The sequence below is a fragment of the Stenella coeruleoalba genome (genome assembly GCF_951394435.1).
Source record: "Stenella coeruleoalba genome assembly, chromosome: 1".
In the NCBI taxonomy this organism is placed as follows: Eukaryota; Metazoa; Chordata; class Mammalia; order Artiodactyla; family Delphinidae; genus Stenella; species Stenella coeruleoalba.
In genome coordinates, this window is record NC_137169.1 from 79,977,185 (window position 1) to 79,995,210 (window position 18,026).

Sequence of the window (18,026 nt, forward strand, 5' to 3'; positions counted from 1 at the left end):
GCAATATTAAGTATTTAGGATTTTAGCCTAATGACAACAAGAAACTATTAAAGTGTTTTAGGCAGAAAAATGACATGTTTAGATTTGTAATTTTAAACATTCACTCTGCTATGAATATAACAGATTAAAGTGGGATAAGAGTGTGTTTGTGGTCATCAGATAAAAGGCAAGAGATTAATAATTACTTGAATGGGGAAGGTGGCAGTGCTGATGAAGATAAAATGATATATTTGAGATATATTTACAAGTAAGAATAGACAGGACTTGGTAATTGATTGCCTATGGGGAAGAAGGTGAAGGAGATGTCAATGACAGGTTTCTGCACGAGCAACTAGGGAGATGATAAATAATCAGGATGGGGAACACTGGAGGAGGAACTGACTTGAGAGAAAGAACCAAGGTTCTCTTTTGGACATACTGAGTTTGACATGCCCACAGATATACAATCGGAGATGTCAGGCAGGTGGATGGTAGACCTGGAGCTCAGAATGGAGGTCTGTATTGGAGCTGTAAATTTGTAAATTCACAGACATATATAAATATGTGTATACATATGTTCTTTGAACCATGTGATAATGAGACTCAAATACCTAGGAGTGTGGCATTAGAAAGAATGAACCTTGGATAGAATCCCTAAAATGTTAACATTTAAGAATCAGGTATTATAAGTGAAAAGGGACTGAGAATGAGTAGAAAGCAAAGTAGCAAGAAACATGGTAGAAATGATCATGGAAACACAGAGTCTGGAATTTTTAAATTGGGTGGGAGTGGTCAAATGTGTTAGAAGCTCCTGAGAGATCAATTAACAAGATCAGCTTTAGTAAAAGATTACAACAGATACTGGATTGAAAGTGAGTAAAAAATTGAAGACAGCAATATGAATAATCTTTCAAATCTGGCTATGAAATAAAGAAGACAGGATCACAGTTGCATCAAGATTCATTGTCTTAATCATCCAACTTACTTTTATCCTTATTTTACAGATGAGGAAACTAAGGCTTAGAGAGGTCAAGTAACTTGAAAAGGTCAACCCAGTTTTCTCATCTCATCTAGGTTATCCCTAAAAGTCTTTCTACCTCCAAGAAAAAAATTTAAAATATACCTCTGTTTCTGTTCCACAGTCATAATAAATTTCGCATCTTTCACAAGAACAGAAGCAGCCTGTTGCACACCTTTCCTTGTTGCACAAAACTAAAAATGAATGAATAATTTTTGTATTAATCATATTAAAAACTGAACATTACACTAAAAAATAAGCAACCAACAAATCATACCACAAGCGTGGGTTTCTGATCAGAGTACGTTTGTATAACACTGGCAACTTTGTAGTTGAGGGTTAAATCAAACTTAAATTCGGTTTGGTTATTACTGCAGGGAAATCCAAGGACCACTTTCTCAAGTTTCACTGGTCTATGTCCCTCATCCATTTTCAGACATACAGCAGATCTTTCACCATCTGAAAGCCATTCTGCAATCTTTAAATGACAGAAACATACACATTAAATTTTTTTCTAGTAAAGTTTTATGGCTAAAAAGCCCAATTATAGTTCACTTTAAAGTCAAGTTTAAAAATATTTAGTCAAGTAGTCTTTTTCAACATTACATATTCTAGTGACACTGTTCTATTGATATATTGGTAAATATTTTCAATAACAGTGGTTCAAGATTATACCCACTTTTAACATGGTAAACTTCCAATTAATTATTATTATTTTGTTTTATTTTCCTCCTAAGAGTCTAAAGTAAAATTAAAATTAATTTCAACAGAGAAGTCAAATTTCTCACTAGCACTGTAACTTCTTTGCTATTTTTCAGAATGATGCCCAGATATGGCTGACACTTCTCTTGTGTTATCCTAAATATTAGCTGAAGAGTAGCAAAGTAATGATTGGCTTAGACTGGCAAAGGCTGACAACTTTTTTAAACAAAGAACAAATAAACACTGAGAGATAGCAGTGCCAAAAGCACATTTCAGACTCAATGCTAGAGTCCTTAGTTAATTTCTGGAGCTGTGGAGAGCCATCCTTAACTTCACATAGCCTGGTTAGTAATCAGGCTTCCGTGCCCTGCTATGAAACTGATTGTTTCTTTGACAGGAAGATAAATTAATGAGTTTTTAATGGCACAGGAAGGAAATATTAAAACACTTTCAAGGCTCTCATAGGTAGGGATGAGAACAAGAATTTACAGTTTGAGCAGAACAGAAGGCAAAGGTTGAAGGCCTTAACTCAGGGGAAAACTGAGGTAGAGGACTTGTAGAAAGAGACAGAGAGATAGCATTCACAGAAGTAGTGATTATCACAAAGGGGAAGAGAGTTTCAAGAATTACAGAGTATTGACATTTTGTCACTGCTTATGAATAAATAAGAAAAATTTAGTATCCCAATGTGAAAAAAGGGTTAAGTCTATGACCTTGCAGGTTGCAAAATAAGAACTTAAAATAGTTGACAAATATATTAATATTTACTTCAGTAAATCAATGCAGTAATCAATGCAGTACAAAATTTTAAAATAAGGTACCATTTCAAATAACAAATTTGAGAACTATTTAAAAGTAATAATAACAATAATAATTTCATTATTATACTATCCAGCATTAGAATACAGAGAAATGGCTGATGGTAGAGGTATAAATGAATATAACATTTATTGAAAGCACTGTGTTCTTAGAGTTTTATATACCCTTTGACTCAGTTATTCTACTTTAGCAGACCATCCTAAGGAAATAAATGTGATGTTTTCTTAGATATAATTTCAAGACTATTTACAATAGCAAAAAATGGAAACAATCTTCCACCATTAAGGTATTAAATAAATTACAATAAAACCACAAAAAATTGTATTAAAGAAGAGTAGTTAATAACATGGAAACATTTGTAGCTAACATGCAAGTCATAAAAGTGTATGTATATTATGATTCCATCAATACATCTAGAAGGACAAATGCTGGGTTTTTTTTAATTTACACATACTTTAAAATTTTCTCTATTATTCTTGAATATAAACAAAACAAGTAGTCATTTTAAGAACAAAAAGGATTAACTGTGCTAAACTAAAGATAAAGGCAAAATTTTACATTGGATTAGAGAATACTGTACAACAGCTTTTGTGGAAACAATTTCTAAGAATTAGCTGGGGGAAAAGTCATATTACAGTAGGCTGAGAAGTAAATAGGAGTAAGAAAGCAGAGTGAAATTGTACTACTTTTCAAGTTTGCCAAAAAACTGAAGAAGAAAATTAGGACATGTGTTTGTTATAGAAAGTATAATACTGTACAATTATTTCTTTACATGTTCATGTACCCTATTAACCATGAGATCCTCTTCAAGAGCAGGGTCTATATGCTTTCACTTTTGCATCTATCATTAGTGCTTACCACAATTCCAGGCGCATAGAATTGGGGGTAACATAACACCTCATATTATGAAGTGTCTAAAACCCATGAAAGTATGACTTTTAGATACTATTAAACAATAGACTTGCACCAAACATATTTTATTAAGCGAAATCAACCAAATTTTATGGCCTTAATGCTGTCATACCCTATGAGATCTAACCATAACTTTCCACAATATACTTTTCCTATTAAGTTGGTTAGGTGATTTACAGAAAAAAAAAAAAACCCTCACTTTTCTCTAAGATTAAATATTTCACTAAGTCATAAAAAATTCTGATAGATTAAAATTCTAACTTACATCCTCAGCATTTGGAATTGTTGCAGATACAGCTACAAATCTCATTGGAATAATACTGCTGGTATTTTCTACAGCATGAGATAAAAACTGCACAGTTTTCATTCTGCTGACTACAACTTCAAGAGTTGGTCCACGATTTTCATCTTTTACAACGTGTATCTGAGAAAAAAATTAAGACTCATTAGCTATAAAAATAAAAATCTATCTAGTCAATTAAAATGTAAAACAATATTAAACACTCTTTCTTAAGAAAATAAGCATTTTCCACTTGAAGGGATAAAGCAAACATAGAGTTTGGTTGAAAATGTCTTGTTTCTTTATATCCATTCAAATCATCTCTTCATGTTTATCTCTGAAAGTGAATAACACGTTCACTACCTCATCAATGAGAAACAATCGAACCAGTTGGACCAAAGAGTTGTCTCTCCATTTCCTAGTCATGCTATCCCATTTTTCCTAGAGAAAAAATGCAAGTGGTTTAACATGATAAGGAATTATAATAAGTATTATTAAGATGTTGGTAAAAATTTTAACATGACTTGTTACAAATGATGGGCAATATTTTAGTTGATGTCTTAAAAGTATCCCAAAAGATACTTAAAGATTTTTAAAATTTTAAAGAATTTTGATAATCATGTGTTTAAAAAATTGAACTCCCATTTATTTTTTAAGTTTAATCAAAAATATTCAAAAGTATAGTCTAATTACCCTTTCTAAGCTCTACCAAGGTCCTCCTGCTACAATACATAATATTTGGATAAAGAATACAAGCAATAAGTATGATTACAAATCATCCACAATAACAAACTGCCTATTCATATCTTTTGCCTATTTACTCCATTTGGTTGTTTGTCTTTTACTTAATTGATTTGTTAGTATTCCGTATGTACCCTGAATACTAGTACGTATTGTTTGCTTCACATTGCAATTATAGTCTTCTACTTTGTATTTTCTTTTAACTTTTTTCCATGGTGAAGAGAAAGAGATATTTGCTAATAAACCAAGGAAATAATAAAATATAAGCAACACCTACTGGAGTTGTCATAATAATATGGGCTTGCTGAATCTCAAATAAGTCATCCATTACTGTATCTCCAGTGAGTTCTTTACAGTTCAATCCTATTGGTCCAAATTTTTCTTTCCAATCATCAAAACGCTGACTACACAGGGCTTTTATTGGTGCCACTACAACAATATAAGATATTTATTTTAAATATCAGTGCAATTTGAAAATTATTTTCACAAATAGTTAATAAAGTTAGCACACATCTAGGTGCTGCCTAGTATTTATAAATTAAAAATTAACAATATAAACATATTATTTAGAACTATAAAAGTAATCACCAAACAGAACTAAAAATAGAAAAAGAAGTGATTCCTCAGGAGATTGTAACTAAGAATGAAGAAAGGTAGGGTGGAAATTATCACCCTTTGTGATCACTGATTTTTTTAACCATGTGTATAAATTATTTTGATGAAAAATTTTTAATATATACCTAAAAAAAGAGAATAGAGGTTCCTATGGAAATTTCTCAGATTACAAAATGTTTGATTCTATTTGTTCATCTTCCCTGTCCTTTTAAAAATAAACATGTAAAGGCCAAATTCTCAATTCCAATACTATTTTTATTTGTAAATCTGGGAAAATGTGTTTTGAATTTAATGTTAACAGATAAGACCAAATGTGACAGGTCTTTATTTAAAAAGTATGGAAAACCAAATAATAATTCTTATGTCTTGAATTTGAACTTATTTCTTACTTTTACCTCAATGGTTTATCATTATTATAATTAATTATCACTCTTTCAGTATATAAATACTTACTGTAAACAATTTTAATGTTCGACCATGGCAATGGTACTTCCATTAACAATCTTGTTATAGCTAGCTCAAACAATACAGTTTTCCCCGAACCAGTTGGAGCACAAATCACAAAATTCCTATCTGTATAAAGAAGCTAAAAAATAAAATTTAATCAACCATAGAATATACAGAAATTTTCAATTCTCAATTTGTTAGAAAATATGCCTTAAGAAGACTCTATGGAATAATAGTTCAAACATCTTTACCTCTAAACTTATTAAAATTATAAGCTGGCTCTAGGTCTATCACCCTCAAAAAATAAAACTATTAATAATTTATCATCTTGTTTGGTCAAAGTAATATGCTAGATAGACCTAGAAGAAAATAATTTCTTTAGCTTCCAGAAAAATTGTTATAAATCTAATAAATATAAAAAACCCACCTATGAAAATTACATGCATTCATTTAACAAACATTTTTTGAGCTCTTATAATGTACCAGTCACTGAGTGTAGCACTGAAGACAAAAAGATGAATGTGATCTAGTCTCTGCCCTTAGAGAGCACACAATCTAGTAAGAAAAGGTAGATAAGTAAATAATTAAACAAAATACTTACATCATCAAAGGCTTTGGACTGTATATAGTTGAAATATGGGAATTCTTTGAAAATACTTCTAAATTTTGCCGCTGAGAATAACATTAAGGAGTTAAATATTTCAGAATTTTAAAAGTCAGTTACTCTTAACTTAAAAATTAAGTTAATATTGACTTTGACAATATTTAATGATGATGCTTAATACTTGCTATTTTATCATAAGAAAGGAATTAACAGATATAGAGGGAAGCACCGAGATGGCAACATAGGAGGCTCCTGAACTTCCATCCTCCCATGGACCCACTGAACAAACAGCTACATGTGGAGCAATTCCCTCTGAGAGAAATCCCCAAACTAGCTGAATGATTCCTTTACAACAGATAAATGAGAAAATACCTACATCAAAATGGGTGGGAAAGGCTGAGAAACTCTTGCCATAAATCCCACTCCTGGCACATCACCATACAGTTGGGAAGAAACCTCCAACTCCCAGATCCTCCCTGAGGAGCAGAGGGTTTGGACCACACATCTAGTGCCCCAATTTTTAAGGCTCCTGCCTGAGGGATGGGCTCTCAGAACACCCGGTTCTAGAAGCCAGAAGGGCTTGCATTTACAAGCAAAGAGAATAAGCATCTTTTAAATGGGCACAGGAACATCCCACTACCCCTGCAGGTATACATCCAGGCTCAGTGCAGAGGGGGCAGGCAAAAATGCCCATCTTCAGTTTCTCCCTGAAAGGAATTTTATTGCATACTTTCTCAGCTGCTGCCTGAAGTTCTGGCTTCTAATCAACCTGCATCTAGGTGCTGACTGACTGCAATCCTCCCCTTTGGGACACTGATGGATCTTGGCACACCCTTAACTTCTGTGAGCCACTAAGAACAAAGGCAGAGGCTTGGATAATCACAAAGGTTTGACAGGTAACTAAGAGCCCAGGCCAGGTTGACTGGAAAGGTTCATCTCTTATACCAGACCAATCTCTCAAGACTGGGGAGGTACCTGTTTTGTCTAACGTTCAGAGACCAAGACAGAAAGTCAAGAAAAATGAAGAAACAGGGGAATATGTTTTAAAAATAAATAAATAAATAAATCTCCAGAAACTGAATTTAATGAAACAGAGACAAGTGATTTACCTGATAGTTCAAAATAACACATAAAGATGCCCATCAAGGTCAGGGAAGCAATGCATGAGCAAAATGAGAATTCCAACAAAGTCATATAAAATATTTAAAAGTACCAAACAGAAATCATAGAGCTAATGAACAGAATAACTGAACTGAAAATTTCAATAGAAGGTTTCAACAGAAGACAGATCAACTGAAAGAAAGGATCAGTGAACTTGAAGACAGGGCAGTGGAATTAATGCAATCACGGGAGCAAAACGAAAAAAAAGAGTGAGAAAGAGTGAAAGCAGCTTAAGGAACTTATGGGACACCATCAAGTGGACCAATATACACATTATAAGGGTTCCAGAAGAAAAAGAGATAAAGGGGAAGAAAGCTTATTTAAAGAAATAATGGCTGAAAACTATCCTAGCCTGGGGAAAGAAACAGACATCCAGATCCCAAAATCCCAGAAATTACTAAAGAAGGTGAATCTCAAGAGACCCACACTGAAACTCACAGTAATTAAATTGCCAGAAGTTAAAGACAAAGAGAGAACCTTAAAAGCAGCAAGAGAAAAGCAACTTGCTACATACAAAGGAATTCCCATAAGACTGAGTGAATATTTCAGCAAAAACCTTGTAGACCAGATTGTGGAATGATATATTCTGGGTGCTGAAAGAAAAAACTGCCAACTAAGAATATTTTACCTGGCAAAGCTGTCCTTCAGAATTGAAGGAAAAATAAAGAGTTTCCTAGACAAACAAAAACTGAAGGTGTTCATCACTAGACCAGCTTTACAAGAAATGCTAAAGGAAGTTCTTTCAAGCTGAAATGAAAGGATGCTAATTAATAACAAGAAAACATATAAAAGTACAAAACTCACTGATAAAGGTTGATACATAGTTGCATTCAGAATACTCTAATATTGTAATGGTGGTAGTTAATCACTTATAACTGTAGTATAAATGTTAAAAGACAAAAGTACTGTATCTATAATAATTTATTAATGGACACACAATATTAAAAGATACAAATTGTGACATTAAAAACATAAAATGTGAGGGCTTCCCTGGTGGTGCAGTGGTTGAGAGTCCGCCTGCTGATGCAGGGGACATGGGTTCGTGCCCCGGTCCGGGAAGATCCCACATGCCGCGTGGAGTGGCTGGGCCCGTGAGCCGTGGCCGCTGGGCCTGCGCGTCCAGAGCCTGTGCCCTGCAACGGGAGAGGCCGCAGCAGTGAGAGGCCCGTGTACCGCAAAAAAAACCCCATAAAATGTGAGAAAGTGAATGTAAAATTGTAGAGCTTTTGTACACATTCAAAGTTAGTTTTATCAGCTCAAAAGAGACTGTTAAAACTGTAAGATTTTTTTATGCGAGTCTCAAGGTAACTACAAAACAAAACTCTACAGTTGATACACAAAGATAAATAAAAAAGAGTAAGAACATACCACTACAGAAAATCATCAAATCACAAAGGAAAAGAGCAACAGGAGAAGAAAGGAGCAACAGAACTACAAAACATCAGAAAACAATAAAATAAGTCCAACCTATCAATAAATACTTTAAATGTAAATGGACTAAATTTTCTAATCAAAAGTCATAAAGTGGCTGAATGGATTTAAAAAAACAGGACTAAATTATTTGCTGCCTATAAGAGATTCATTTCAGCTTTAAAGACCCACAAAGAAAGTAAAGGGATGGAAAAAGATATTCTATACAAGTGGAAATCAGCAGAAAGTAGAGGTAGCTCTACTGACATCAGACAAAATAGACTTGAAGCCAAAAACTGTAATAAGAGACAAAGAGGTCATTATAATTATATAATCCTCCATTGGGAGGATACAGCAACTGTAAATACTTATGCACCCAACATTGGAACACCTAAATATATAAAACAAATATTAACAGATCTGAACATAGAAATAGACAGCAATACAATAATAGTAGGGGGCTTCAAGACCCCACTTTCAATAATGGATAGATCATCCAGAAAGAAAATCAATAAGGAAACATCAGACTTAAACTATACCTTATACCAGATGGCTCTAACAGATATACACAGAGCATTCCCTTCAGCAGCAACAGAATACACATTCTTCTTAAGTGCACATGGAACATTCTCCAGGAAATATCGTATGTTAGGGCACAAAACAAGTCTTAAGTTTTAAAAGAAGAATGAAATCATATCAAGCATCTTTTCCAACCACAATAGCATGAAACTAAAAATCAATTAAAAGAAGAAAACTGGAAAATTCACAAATATATGGAGATTAAACAACATGCTCCTGAACAACTATTAGGGTCAAAGAAGAAATCAAAAGGGAAATCAAAAACATACCTTGAGACAAATGAAAATGGAAACACAACATACCAAAACTTTTGGGATGCAATAAAAAGCTGTTCTAAGAGGGAAGTTTATAGTGATAAGTACAAAAATGAAGAAAAACGAAATATCACAAATAAACAACCTAACTTTACATCTCAAGGGACTGGAAAAGGAGGAACAAAATAAGTCCACAGTTAGTAGAAGGAAAAAATAACAAAGACTGGAGCAGAAATAAATAAGAGACCAGAAAAACAATAGAAAAGATCAATGAAACAATGAGCTGGGTCTTTTTGAAAAGATTAACAAAATTGACAAAACTATAGCTAAGATAACTAAGAAAAAAAGTAGAGATGATTCAAATAAATAAAATCAGAAATGAAAGAGGAGAAAACACAACTGATAAGACAGAAATACTAAGGATCATAAGAGACTACTATGAACAATTATATGCCAAAAAGTAGATAATCTAGAAGAAAAGGAAAATTCCTAGAAACAAGAATCTATCAAGGCTGAATCATGAAGAATAGAAAATCTGAACAGATCAATTACTAGTAAGGAGACTGAATCAGTAATCAAAAATTTCCCAACAAAGTCCAGGACCAGATGGCTTTACTGGTGAATTTACCAAATATTTTAAAAGAATTAATACCAATCCTTCTCAAACTCTTCCAAAAACTAAAAGAGAAGGGAATGCTTCTAAACTCATTTTATGAGGCCAGCATTCCACTGATACCAAAGCCAGATAAGAACACCATAAGAAAAGAAAATTACAGGACAATATCCCTAATAAACATAGATGCAGAAACTTCAACAAAATATTATGAAACTGAATTCAACAGTACATTAAAAGGATCATACCCCATGATCAAATGGAATTTATTCCTGGGATATAGGATGGTTCAACATCCACAAATCAATCAACGTGATATACTGCTTTAACAAAGCAAAGAATAAATATCATATCATCTCAATAGATGAGGAAAAAGCATATGACAAAATACAGCATCTTTTCATGATAAAAACTCTCAAGAAACTGGGTACAGAAGGAATACACTTCAACATAATAAAGGCTGTATATAACAAGCTCACAGCTAACATTCATACCCAATTATGAAAAACTGAGTTTTTCCTCTGAGGTCAGGAACAAGACAAGGATGTCCATTCTTGCCACTTTTATTTAGCATAGTATTAGATATCCTAGACACAGCAATCAGACAACAAAAAAAAAAAAAGAAAAAAAAAAAGAAAAGGAATCCAAATTGGAAACAAAGAAGTATAACTGTTTCTATTTCCAGGCGACAAGAAACTATATATAGCAAAACCAAGACTCCACACACACAGACCAAAACAAAACAAAACAAATAAACAAATTTTAAAAACTGTTACAACTAATAAACAAATTTAGTTAACTTGCAGAATACAAAATCTATATACAAAAATCAGTTGTATTTCTATACAGTAACAATGAAATATCAGAAAGAAAAATGAAGCAAATAATCTCATTAACAACAGCATCAAATAGAATAAATACTGAGGAATAAATTTAACCAAGGATGTAAAAGATCTGTAAACTGAAAACTATAAGACATTGATGAAAGAAATTTAAGACACAAATTAATGGAAAGATACTTCATATTCATGGATTCAAAGGATTAATATTGCTGAATGTCCACACTACCCTAAATGATCTACAAATTCAATGCAATCCCTATCCAAACTCCAATTGCATCTTCACAGAAATAGAAAAAACAATCCTAAAAATCATATGAAACCACACACACACACACACACACACACACACACACACACACAAACAAAACAGCTAAAGCAATACTAAGAAAGAAGAACAAAGCTGGATGTAACACACTTCTTGATTTCAAACTATATTACAAAGCTATGGTACTCAAAGCAGTATGGTACTGACACTAAAAACAGACACATAGATCAATGGCGCAAAATATCCAGCCCAGAAATAAACCCATACATATATGGTCAATTAATTTTCAACAAAGGAGTCAAGAATTGGGAAAGCATAACCATTTCAATAAATGGTGATGGGAAAACTGTATATCCACATGCCAAAGAATGAAACTGGACCCCCATCTCACACCATACACAAAAATAAACTCAAAATGGATTAAAGACTTAAACATAAGACTTGAAATCATAAAAGTCCTAGAGGAAAACAAAGAGGAAATGCTTCTTGACACTGGTCTTAGCAATGATGTTTTGGATTTGAAACCAAAAGCAAAGGCAACAAATGCAAAAATAAACAAGTGCGACTACGTCACACTAAAAAGCTTTTTCACTACAGAAGAAACCATCAACAAAATGAAAAGACAACCTATGGAATGGGAGAAAATAGTTGCAAACCAAACATCCAGGGCTTCCCTGGTGGCGCAGTGGTTGAGAGTCTGCCTGCCGATGCAGGGGACATGGGTTCGTGCCCCAGTCTGGGAAGATCGCACATGCCGCAGAGCGGCTAGATCCATGAGTCATGGCCGCTGAGCCTGCGCATCCGGAGCCTGTGCTCCACAACGGGAGAGGCCACTACAGTGAGAGGCCCACGTACTGCAAAAAAATAAATAAATAAAAATAAAAATAGGCAAAGGACCTGAATAGACATTTTCCCAAAGAAGACATACAAATGGCTAACAGCACATGAAAAGGTGCTTATCATCAGTAATCATTAGGAAAATGCCAATCAAAACCACAGTGAGTTGGCACCTAACACCTGTTAGAATGGCTATAATCAAAAAGATAAGAGATAAATGCTGGCAAGGATATGGATGAACGGAACCCTTGTACACTACTGGTAAGAATATAAACTGGTGCAGTCCTTATGGAAAACATTATGAAGTGTCCTCAAAAAATTAAAAATAGGAGTACCACATGGTCCAGCAATCCCTGGGTTATATCCAAACGAAACAAAATCAGTATCTCAAAGAAATATCTGTATAGCCACGTTCATTTCAGCATTACTCACAGTAGCCAAAGTATGGAAACAACATAACCATTAAGAAATGAACGGATAAAGAAAATATGTATACAACAGAATATTATTCAGCCTTTAGAAAGAAGGAAATTATGCCTTTTGTGACAACATGGATGAAACTGGAGAGCATTATACAAAGTGAATTAAGCCAGACAGAGAAAGACAGATCCTTTCTGTGATATCTGCATGATATCATTTATAAGTGGAAATTTAAAAAAAAAAAGTCAGACATAAAAATAGTACAATGAATGGTGGTTGCCAGGGGCTGGGGGTATGGGAGAAACAGAGGCTGGTAATGGTAAAAGAGTACAAACTTTCAGCTACAAGATGAGTAATATCTGAGGATCTAATGTATAAAATGGTGAGTAGAGTTGAAAGTACTGTATTGTATAACTGAAATTTGCTAAGAGAGTTGAACTTAAGTGTTAACGGTTCTCATCCAAAAAAACAAAAAAAAAGGTAAATATGTGAGGTGATGGATGTGTTAACTAACTCGATGGTGGGAACATTTTGTAATGTATACATTTATCAAACTATCATATTGAACACTTTAAATGTACTATAATTTTATTTGTCAATTATACCTCAGTAAAGCTGGGGTGGGGGAGGAATTAAAATTATTCCAGTCCCCAGTCACCTTCCATATTCTGAAGAGAACTTGTAAAGTCCTTATGGAGAAACAAGGTTATACAAGGGTTATACTTTGACAATTAGATCTGATAGAAGAGATGCAGAAACATATGTAAAAGTATATCAGAACTAAGAATGTGGTTTATCTTTTCCAGAGTGGTATTTTTTTCTTATTCATCTTGATGAGGCCATCTGATATTTATCTCTTCTTTAAAATTCCAAATTTCATTTTTTAATTGTTGATTATGTTTCATTAGCTGATGTGTGTTGCTGCTGGTCACCTAACCCTGAATTCCTTTGTTTTTGGTAATTTCGTTGTGCTAAGTGGTGGATTTAATTGCAATTATCAGCATACTGGCTCAACAAGGACTTAAATCGTCCTTCCTCTAAGAAAGCTCAAAAATATTAATAGATATAAAGAATAAACTGTCCCCTCTCCAAGTTAAGAGTCTATTGCCAGTTTGGGAGATATTTGTACTTGCATGGATTCTTATTAGTCTGAATCACATTTGTCAACTACATTTATGAAACACTGTGCAGAATACTAGACTCAGAAAGCTGCAGGAAGTTGTAAATAAAGAAGAAAATGAGTTCCTGCAACTGAGGCTGTTACAATCAATTAGGAGATATAAAACAGGTAATATATCTGAGAACACAAATACATAGTTATTTAAGCAATTACATTTTTATGAAGATATTAAAAAACTGACGGATTGTGATAAGTGATCCTGATAAAAGTTAAATCAGAGCATATTACTTCTCTGCTCAAATTCCCCCATTTCTCTCAAAGTATATGGCCACAAGGCCCTACATAATCTTGCCTCCCCACTCCACCTTTGTGTTTCTGACCTCATGTCCTACTACTCTTGCTTCTGACTCATTTCCTCTGGCTTTATTGGACTCTTTTATGTTTTTCAAAAACATCAGCCATGTTTTTGCTGTAAAGCCTTCCCTCTGCCTAGATTGTTCTTCCCTCCATATTTCCTTGGCTCTTTCACTTCCTTCATGTGCTTACATCTCAACTTCTAAAGAAGACATACCCTAATTACTCTATTTAATTCTAATCCTGAGCCCCCATTCCAGAATTCCCAATGTAATCTCCTTTACTCTGCCCCACGTTTTTCTTTTTTCATATTACTCATCACCTTCTAAAATACTATATGACTTATTTATATACTATTACAATTGTTCTGATCTATCCTCTTCTCCACCCCCATCCCAAGAATGTTAAATTCTCAAGGGCAAGAATTCACTGCCTGTTTTACTAACTGACATATCCCAAATGCCTGGTACACATTAAGAACTCAATTAATACAGGTCTGCATTTATTAAATCAAGCAGATAATTTATAAACCTTCATTTTACTTTCAATTGTGCACTGTGTCAGAATACTCATTCCAAAACAAAAATGTAATACTGAGTTTGTCAATCCATCAGTTTTTGAACGAATCTCATTTTTCCTTCAAAATATATCTCTTCCTTTAAAATATTTATTTGTAACAAGCCCACAAGTGGGTCATCATGCTGGTTTTTCTCTCATCAAGTAATTCCACATCAATTTACACTCACAAAAATGAATCTATGATTCAGAGTAGATGTAAAATCAGTTTCTAGCTCATGAGAAAACTCAGCTACTAAGTATAGCATTTATCATCACTATCAACACTTGATATCAAATTTTTCCTTTTTTTTTTTTTTTTTTTTGCGGTACGCGGGCCTCTCACTGTTGTGGCCTCTCCCGTTGCGGAGCACAGGCTCCGGACGCGCAGGCTCAGCGGCCATGGCTCACGGGCACAGCCGCTCCGCGGCATGTGGGATCTTCCCGGACCGGGGCACGAACCCGTGTCCCCTGCATTGGCAGGCGGACTCTCAACCACTGCACCACCAGGAAAGCCCCCAATTTTTCCTTTTGTCCTAAGAATTCTCAGCAGTCTCACTGCAATTACATGTTATAACGGGATGCGGGGCGGAAGGAGCAGGATGTCTACAGAACTGAAAATGACAACAGTACTGTAGCAGGATCAATCTGACCAAACTTCTATTGTCCTGAAGATTCAAATATAGTAAACTATTGTAAAATAATCAGAAAATAAGTCCAAGTAATCCCCAGACTCTCAAATTATCGTAACTAGCATTCAATCTTCCACTTTAAATATACACTTGGAAACAATAAAGTGCAGCAAGTTCAACAAGTTTGACAGCAAATGAACTTTTTGGACAATAAATCAATGGACACAAGAGTAGGCAGTAGTCTAGCTAACAAAGAGACCTAAACAACAGAAGCACTTCAGCTATGCTAAGATAGCAAGAAAATCTTTATAAAACTCTTCAAAAATTAGTCACATTATGGCAAGTTCAGGTATGGGATAAGAATTTTTCATCATACAGATAATGAAACTACTTTTAACTGTTTACTGCTAACCTATTTCCTACATTCCCACACTATTTAGATCATCAGAGAGAAGGAAGTGCAACAAGACTGAGACAACATGATGAAGAGGAGCACTAATGGCTGGCCATTTCTGACATTATTATATCATATATAATCCTTTTATTGTCCCCTCCTCCCATTCTAATTCAGTTCAGTTATATGCACTGCAGGCAATTTTTCACAAGTGGTCAACCAAACATTTTCTAACTATACTTCAGAATTCTCAGTCCCCAGAGTACCCAGGATTAGAATCACTCATCCCTAGATTTCTCTAGCTCAACGGCCCCATATCTGGAATTCACTGTTTTGCCAACTAGATCATAACTTTTGTGGATTCTAGAGCCTTCCCCAGCTTTGAGTCACTAATTCTATAATCCTAAAGCATGGCTTAGGTAATGTAACTTGACCTGCTCAAAAATATTGCATGGTTTCTCTTCATGGCTTAGTAAATATATTAAAAATAAAAATAAAAGCTTCTTGGTATTCATGGCATTAAATGATCTAATCCTAAAATACCTATCCATCATTATTTCCTCCTACTCCTTTTTTTAAAAAAAAAAAAATACAATTCCTTTTTACTGCATTTAAAAAAAATTTATTTATTTTTTTGGCTGTGTTGGGTCTTCATTGCTGTGCGTGGGCTTTCTCTAGTTGCGGCAAGTGGGGGCTACTCTTCATTGTGGTGTGCAGGTTTCTCATAACGGTGGCTTCTCTTGTTGCAGAGCACAGGCTCTAGGCATGCAGGCTTCAGTAGTTGTGGGGCTCACAACTACTCAGTAGTTGTGGCTTATGGGCCCTAGAGTGCAGGCTCAGCAGTTGTGGCACACGGGCTTAGTCGCTCCGCGGCATGTAGGATCTTCCCAGACCAGGGTTTGAACTCGTGTCCCCTGCATTGGCAGGCAGATTCTTAACCACTGCGCCAGCAGGGTAGTCCCCCTACTACTCCTTTAATCATGACTTTTTTCACCCAAACTGGAATACTTGTTCTTTCCAAACATATTCCATACTTTCTTACCCTTGCCCTTGCTCATGGCTACTCTTTTGCCAGAACAACTTCTCCTCTTTATACGGCTTTCAATGAATTTGGAGATAAGAAGATACATAAGGCTTGGTCCTTGCCTTCAAGGAGTTCATAGGTCATAGGGAACTAGTTACAGAAACAGCTGATGAGTTATAATAAAATAGAATAAGTACACTGTTACAGACATATACAAAGTATCAAAGAAGCAAAGAGAATGTTACCTCCAGAACACACATATATACTCAAAATAATTACGTTGGAAATACCCAGACATGTAAATAGGTATAATCTGCAAATCAGGTTATTTCAAAAATTACTAGATTTGTAAAAATGTCCCCAGTCCATAGAATATCCCATTCTCAGTCATTTCCCCTACCCATGTTTATACCAATACGCTGTTCTTACACAAAATATAGAAAATTATCTGTATCAATTGGTAAGTAAATATACTCACAGTTCATTCAGTAATACAAATCTCCTATCTGTACTTGTCACAGACTGGTAACAAACAGTTCACAACTGGTACCAGTCCACAGATCACACTTTCAGTAGCACTATCACACATATTGGGACTCTTACATGACCCAAAAGATTCACTTTTCCCTCTTCTTCTTTGTCAACCAAAACAAACAAATAGAAACACAATGATACAAAATGTTTTAAAATTATGACTTCAAATATAATGCTGCTATAGTAAAATAATTTAAAGGATACGGATTTCTGTGACAGCCTTCAAGGAATTGAAACCATTTTCTGTTACCCCTAAAAAAAAAAATCCTACATACTTATGCATATTTTTAACCTTTTCCATAAAAGCTACTTCAATAAAATTTGTATAACTTTTCATTGAGAGCACAGTTAAAACAATATTAGATCACAGTTTAAAAAAACAATGCAATATAGTAAAGAAATTGTACATAGAGACAGCCTACTCAAATTTTTGTATCCTTACCTATGCTAAGAAAAACAGACTAGACTGTACTTTTAGAAAACCAACTGAAAAAGCAAGGAATTACCTTGAACTTCATGAGGCTGGGAGGCAACTGAAAAAGATGGTCCTTTGATTATGCCTTCTCTGATTTCAGAAGCAGAAAAAGTATCACTGGCTCTAAACATATTAATGTCTGAATATTGAGGTTTCTGCTTACTATTGCTATATTTCCATGATTTCCCTTTGCTCACTTCTATTTGGACAGTTTTCACTGAGCCAATATGAGAGTCCAAGTTTACTCTGTCATTGGAATAAGCACTTCCGTGTATATTGTCAGATATTTTAAATAATCTGCAAAACAAAACATATTTGCATTTACAATAGTTACTTAGAATGTGAAAAACTAGCATAAAATTGGTCCCTTTAAAAATACCTACAGATTTTGGTTTATTAGAACACAAAAGCTAATCATTCTCCTAAAGTATAATTTGCTG

The 18,026-nt window shown here is 34.4% G+C and overlaps 1 protein-coding gene across 13 annotated transcripts in view; it reads right to left on the reverse strand.

Annotated features, from left to right (window-relative positions):
• HFM1 (helicase for meiosis 1) overlaps positions 1-18,026 on the reverse strand; it is a 206,513-nt gene that overhangs the window by 94,841 nt on the left and 93,646 nt on the right. For 10 of the 13 annotated variants that reach the window (XM_079902104.1, XM_079902101.1, XM_079902109.1 and 7 more), the window contains 9 exons: positions 17,618-17,883; positions 17,316-17,378; positions 6,115-6,185; positions 5,520-5,652; positions 4,729-4,880; positions 4,074-4,151; positions 3,696-3,854; positions 1,275-1,475; positions 1,103-1,191 (listed from right to left, as the gene is read on the reverse strand). In XM_079902104.1, the coding sequence (XP_079758230.1) occupies positions 1,103-1,191; positions 1,275-1,475; positions 3,696-3,854; positions 4,074-4,151; positions 4,729-4,880; positions 5,520-5,652; positions 6,115-6,185; positions 17,316-17,378; positions 17,618-17,883 (1,212 nt within the window). The remainder of the gene's footprint in view (positions 1-1,102; positions 1,192-1,274; positions 1,476-3,695; positions 3,855-4,073; positions 4,152-4,728; positions 4,881-5,519; positions 5,653-6,114; positions 6,186-17,315; positions 17,379-17,617; positions 17,884-18,026) is intronic. The other 3 variants (XM_079902102.1, XM_079902110.1, XM_079902111.1) reach the window with 2 other exon arrangements.